Source organism: Pundamilia nyererei, unplaced genomic scaffold, assembly GCF_000239375.1.
Source record: "Pundamilia nyererei isolate P.nyererei 1_Seehausen unplaced genomic scaffold, PunNye1.0 scaffold00015, whole genome shotgun sequence".
NCBI classification, from domain to species: domain Eukaryota; kingdom Metazoa; phylum Chordata; class Actinopteri; order Cichliformes; family Cichlidae; genus Pundamilia; species Pundamilia nyererei.
In genome coordinates, this window is record NW_005187416.1 from 5285614 (window position 1) to 5292508 (window position 6895).

Sequence of the window (6895 nt, forward strand, 5' to 3'; positions counted from 1 at the left end):
AGACACCGTCTCTGTCACTGTCAAAGTCCTTCTAAAAGCAAATCTAAGCAGTTATCTTGGAAAGAATCCAGATGGTTATTTTGAAGTCTGCACTTAAATGAGGAACGAGCGCCATAAATTCAATTTCAGTGGTTACTGCAGCTCTGCACTCCAATTGAGTGTATAGAAACGCAGGTCAAATCTGATAAAAGCCCATTCAAAGGTTTGCACACTTTGACCCAAAATAAGGTTTAAAAATCACATTGTCATCCAATGAAGCCACTAACCGGATTCACATTATGGATGAGGGGAGCACAGTTGCTTCAGTCAGAGCCCAAGGAGCTCTGCGGGATGCTCCGGGAATGGTGGCAGCATTTTCCAGAGAATTCTTGACAACCTTCTCTTTGACCCTCTGCTTGTTGCTACTGCTGCATCAGTGCAACATGATCAGCTAATAGAAAAAGGGCAGCTGTGATCTTTAGCATTTCTATTCAGGATTCTTGGAGTGCCGCGTCTCCTCCTTATATTTCTGGTCATTATTGTGACTCTTTATTAAAAATGCATTTAAGTGAAGCTCACTGTAAACACTGTTAAGTTTGCTATCGTGCCTCAGCATGCTGGGGAGTCTCTGCTCACTCTTTAGAGCTGTTCAGCTGGAGGCTATGAGGTTTTTCCAGTACTTCAGCTTGTCTGGGAACACATGGTCACCTCCCGTTCGTCTTGTGTGTCTGGGTAGGCTTTCGCTCCTCTTTGCGTTGAGCTGTCAGTAAAGAAACTCACTGCAGTTTTAAGGATGTTTAAGTGCATCCCAGTCAGATAGCTTCTAGTATCTTTCTGACTCAGAAGCACTTATAAACCTGGGCTCTGAGTGTTTTTGCACTGGTATCTGTTTCTCCTAACCAAAAATCTTTAGCAACTACTAGAAAACTCTGGAAATAGTCAATAAATTCCCTTTTTTGAGGGGAAACTTTGAATTGCAGATACTTTATCTTCTTTGGAGTGAATTATCTCTTCCTTTCGACTAGTACGCACTGTTAAAAATAAATACATCTAACCTTACTGCCATGGCACCTCGGGGCAGCTGTGGTTCATAGTGGGTCATCCACTAATTGGAAGATCGGTGGTCTGATCTGTGGCTTCCTCCGACTGCATGTCGAAGGATCCTTGGGCAAAATACTGAACCCCAAGTTGGCCGTGATTCATCCATCAGAACGTGCGTTTGTGTGTGAATGTTAGGCAACGCACTCGAAGCATGAGGCTTGTAGTACAAAAACTCTCTGAGTGCTCAATTTGGGTAGAAAAGCAGTATATAAGTACAGTCTGTTTACCTCAGGACACTGTTTTAAAACTACTTAAAAGTGCTTTACACACACACCTGGGCACTATTTGTCAAACTGACATTCAGAAACGAGTCCACAGTTAATGCAACACAAAGTGTCAACTGTTCTCCAACTTATTAGTTTTACATTCAGTGCACACCTCATTGTTATTGTAATAAGTTCCTACTTGTGTATCATATATTGGATGTATTTACTGTGGGAACTTCAATAAGTTTGGCAAGAGCCATAATGTTATCTGTAATATACACACAAGGCATATCCCCTCCTCAGCTACGAGCGCAGCACAATGGTCAGGCCGTTATCTCTAATTAAGAAGTTGACTGAGGCATGAAGATTAGTCGGGCACAGAAAGCGCAGAGTGTCCAACGTGATCAGCATTACAGATTAATGCAGGGCACTCTGGGAAATGGAAGTTATCAAACGGAGCAGGAGGCTGAGTGCGGACAGTTATGGCGATGTGTGTGTCTGAAGTCACACCTTTGTGGCCATCTCTATGTGTGTGTGGATGCATTTGTACTTTCATTATCTAGCAGCTGACTGAGGCCATATAAGACCAGCACAGCAAAGACATAAGGCAACAAAATCAAACGCAATGCAAGCGTGAGAGAGTCGATGGCCATGCAGTGGGAGTGCTTTCAGCTAAATGCTGGTTAGTGGTTCAGTTGTAACATCATCCTTAGATATTGCATTCTTATATCACAGTACAGTATAAAATTGTACCATCAACATTAGATATTGGATTTTAATCATTTAAAATTTTCAACTATTATGAAGCGAAGGTAATCTGGATTCGCGTGCAATCACCACTTATTTTGTATTGAGTTATAAATCAACTGCACCCAATTTCTTTGCTGAAAGCCCAAAAAATTCAAGGCAATTAGGTGATGTGAAGAAGCGAAGTAAATCTTATAAAAGGTTGAAGATGAAGCAGTGGTTGTGGCCCATTCTTTTTTTGTACTCCTTTTATTTTTTTTTTCAGTCCCCGACTCGTGTTTATACCTTAGTCTAAGTCGCTGTCGGTGATAAGTAACCCTTATCGTAAATTTGGACACATAAATATATTAAAATGTACGATGTTTGGCTTTTGAAAAATATCCCAGAATCTCAACAATCAGAGGACGAAAAATAAAGATTCTAACTGAAACAGATAAAACTAGTTTTTTAAACAGGGTTCGGATTACTTGTCCTCATCGATAAAAACTTGGACTTCACATGATTAAATAAGCATTAGCAGCTTGATGACAGTTGCACCTTGCTTTAAATGAGTTACCTGGTCGATCTCTCCGCAGGGCCGCCCACTGTTCCTGCAGTCATCCAGAAATGTGTCCGTCAATATCGTCAACAACAACAACAAGCTGCTCACACAGCTCGTCACAGGTAAGACTCGGCCGGAGAAACGCGGATTTTCATTGTTTTCATTAGAATCTGCAAAGATTCACAGGCAGCGGTTAAACTGGAGTAGATCTGAGTTCCTTTGATTCTTCCCCTCAGGTTTATTCATGAACTATGTTACAGGAACTGGTGACGCCTTTTTATCTTCTATTACTTGACCTTCATTTTGCCAGAAAGCTGTTTGGGATTAAAACTTGTCTTAGAAGAGAGATGTGGCAAAGATAGCAGCTACGCAATGAGGCTCATTTAGGAATTGGACCAATTCTTTCAAAACCTCCGTCCATTCAGTTTCTCTATTGCTATCCAATTCAGGATGACAAAGGTTGGAGTCCATCCGGGCCGTGATAGGGTTAGGTGTGCTATATGCTGGACAGGTCGTCAGCCCATCACAAGGACAAGTTTGACATACTCTGCTCATGTCAGTGAAAGTGAAACCAGATAACAAAAATATAGCCAACTGGGCTAAATGGTCACATGATGGTGATTACCAACTTGTTAAGTCAACACCGAGTTTCACAGTCTAGCTGTCAGCATGTTCACACGAGAATGGCAGTGTTGGTGGATCTAACCAATCAGAATCAGAATCAGAATTCTTTATTGATCCCTAGAGGAAATTATGTCACAAACATGGACAGTTGTACTGGCGGCAAAGCTTTTATTTTTGTAAAATTACAGTTTGCACTATCTTTGTAAAATATGCAGATTGAACCCAAAACACAGCTTGTACAGCAGAGCAGCTGCTGCAGCAAAAGCTCAGCAAGGTTTGAGAAATCCTCCAGAAAAGGTGCTGATCAGAGAACCGATCGGTTTTGTACCTCGAATCTAATACTCAGAAGATAATCTACTCCAGCGAAGGTTGGCTCTTCAGCATAAGTTACCACAGAGTTACCACACTCCTTGTTAACCCTCTGTGCGTACCTCTTTTTGACTGCTTTGATCAGGTTTAGATTGCCACAGTCTCACATTGGTTGCAATAAAGACGCTAGCTCGTCTGCTATTAATAACGACTCACTAAGTGAAACTTTAAAACTGTAAATGGAGACCGTTCACGTATAAAGAAAAATTGTTTGCAGACAATTCGGCGTCTTCCATCCAAACTGCAGCCACAGCAGTCTGGTAACGACCAAAGCAATCAGAAGGAGGTTTCTGGTTCCATCTGTGCAACCTTCATCAACCAATCACCAGTCAGTCAGGGAGTAGACCTTTTACTACAGGCTTTAGTGTAAGCTCCATTACCCAACAAATAACTTCTAATAGCTTTTAAAATATTCACAGGAGATATTTCAAAGTCAGCTAGTTTGATCACTTCTCCATCACAGTGAATTTTTGAGGTCTGATAAGCTAAAATCATTCCATATTGCAAAGATTCAAGAATGTGAAGGGAACATTTGTTTAGCATATGTTCTTCTACAGCATGTGAAATATTTTGCAACTCCCAAATTTCTTTCTGAGAACCGTTTCTAATCCAGACTCTCATGTTTGAAGCAGCTGCTCCTGCTATCAGAAGTCATTGCCTTATTTATAATTAAGCATTTACACGTCGTGATTTTATTTCTCCTCTGATCCTTTTAAGTATGCCAGAAGAGGTCTCAGTTTCTCCTCCATTACTGTGATTGTGCTTTCTTCTTTACATCTCTTCATTCGCCACCTGTCACGTTGATCGAGTTGACAGTTTTTGGTGAAATCACTCGGCGTAAACATGCTCGGGAGGCGTCTCTCACATTAAAAAGCAAGCTGACATTTGCCTCCCGAGTCTGAAGAGGAGGAAGATGAAGTCTGCTCGGATGCGTTGATGACTAAGCGGCGTTGGTGTACGGGGAGGAACTCCACACCCCAGATGGAGAGTGACAGAATCAATTGTGCGCGTGTCAATCAGTCAGCCTCTGCGTTGGGTGTCTTCTACCACCGCGTGAGACAAAGCAATTTGGGATTGGGTGGAGTTGTCTACATTTTCTTGTTTGTTTTGACACCAGTCAGAGTTTTGTCAGCTGGCGCATAAGGATCTTTCCGGCACACGTTCAGTGAAATGTGTCTGGTTTGCACAACCGTGTTGCAGAGAGGATCTCTTCCACCAACAGGTCACAACTGGATGGTTGGAATTCTAAACGTTTGATCACAACTAGACTCGAGATGTTTCCTTGTTTATTCTGTTCAATGTAATATCTTAAACTGGCTTAGGCTGAATAATTCATGCTTTCTAATTAGATCAGAACTGTTTCTGTTTCTAATTTATAAACTAGGAATAGCAACAAAATTCCAAATAAAAGGAAAAGACAGTGACATTTAGTTGATATGTGACTGTTGCCTTATTTTCATTCTTCCTGTACTTCAAAGCCACTTGACATTGGCATTTACTCGTCTGCTCAATATGAATTAATGATCAGCAATTCCACTAATGGGATTAGGCATTGGTGACCAAACAACAATATCACAAGGCACTGCGATTAAATATGACATCACACCTGTGGCCTCTTTAGCAAAGGGGATGTCTATCCCTCCTTTGACTCTGGTTACATTTGATCAGAACACACAGTTAATCCGGTCTTTAAGTGATAAAAAATGACTGTTCATTAAGGCTGTTGTGTTCTTAACATATATTATGTATGAATGTATGTATGTTCTTAACATATATTAATGCTTTGTATCTTGTTCTATTTAATCTCAATAAGCCCCTCAAAACAGTCAGTGATCACTGTCGGCCTCTCTCGGTTTTTATTATCACTGTTCATTTTAAAGCTTCGTTTTTAAAACCTTACGATGTAACTACAGCCCAGCAGCAGTATATAAATGACTAACCTCGTATGATCTCAGTTGTTCTCCTGACTGAAGTTTGGTCCGTTTACAGCATCCTGCCATGCGATTGCATTTGTCCCTAACCATCGGGAACCCTCACATTAACTTTTATTGAATGGAAAAAAGTCAGCGTTCATCCTCCAGCTTCACTGTTTATGCTATGCTAACATAGCTGTGTTGCTAGCGATCATGTAGCATCATTATATACCAGCTAGCCCAACTTCAGTAAACCAACAAAAGCCACCGCTGTTTAATTTTCTGTCTTCATTTATGTTGGAAGTGATAGCAAAGCTGTACGTCTTAATTTTTTCAGAAATCCCTCAGTCAGAACATGCTATGTCATGTTTAGATGGAAGCTAGCGAGCTAACTTCCTGCTAACTTCTAACTCTGTTAAATGTAATAAATTCTGTTTTCATGGATGCCTGGATGTTAAACTTAGATGTTACACCTGGTAGAGATGTAACATTTTATTAAAGATGAAAGAATTTAGACAGTTTTTAACCCTCAGTGATGCCGCGGTGTTCATTTGACTTTGGGGCCTGCAGCTGAGTTTGGGCCCAGGCACAGCTAATGACGTCAGACTTAAAGACCGGATCAGTTTGTTGGACATTTTCTCAGCAGTCTCATGAATCACAACAAAATCAATATTGCAGGTTTGGTCATAAGTCCCACATCTTCCACCAGGGTGTTTTTTTTTTTAAGTTTTCATGTTCTCGGGTAATTCGGTAAGAAATCAGCTCCAGTCCCTCCTCTTTGATGTCTCCTCTCTCTTCTCTTCTCCTTCGGTTCAGGATCCAGTGGATTTAAAGCACGAGGCAAGATGTTTGAAGTGAAATCCACCTCTGGGAAGCTCCTGTTCTCCGCCGATGAGCAGGAGGTGGTGGTGGGCGCAGACCGGCTCCGAGTGATGGGTGAGTGGCCCACTTTAGGATCTAAAGTGGGAAAATGGCTGATGTGCGTGAATGCGTGGCCTCTTGTTTTATAGGTGCGGCTCTTGTTGCGATGTTGTTAATAAGGAGTTAAAACTGCTGTTTGTTGGTGGACTCACTTTTGGGAGGGTAAAAAGCTTTAACTTGAGATTCTTAGGACTTTTATTGTGGCCTTTTTAGGGGTTATCTTAGTAGTAACTGCTTTAGCTAAGATATACTACTTTCTTTCACACACAGAGAAACACACTGAGACGCACACATGCGTTTGTATCCAAGCTGATGTAATGTGTCAAACTGACATACAATAAATGCAAAGCAGAGTAATGTAATGCTTATATTAGCATCATAAGCAGTCGATAGTGAGAAGAGCAAGGCTCAGATCTCTGCTGGTTGTAGTCATGTATGCCAGGAGTAAGATGACAACTAGCAAAAAGGATGAGGAGGATTGTTTGTTTGTTTTT

The 6895-nt window shown here is 41.2% G+C and overlaps 1 protein-coding gene across 2 annotated transcripts in view; it reads left to right on the forward strand.

Annotated features, from left to right (window-relative positions):
• sgcd (sarcoglycan, delta (dystrophin-associated glycoprotein)) overlaps positions 1 to 6895 on the forward strand; it is a 197479-nt gene that overhangs the window by 104884 nt on the left and 85700 nt on the right. For both annotated transcript variants that reach the window (XM_005725453.1, XM_005725452.1), the window contains exons 4-5: positions 2609 to 2696; positions 6297 to 6416. In XM_005725453.1, coding sequence (XP_005725510.1) covers positions 2609 to 2696; positions 6297 to 6416 — 208 coding nt within the window. The remainder of the gene's footprint in view (positions 1 to 2608; positions 2697 to 6296; positions 6417 to 6895) is intronic.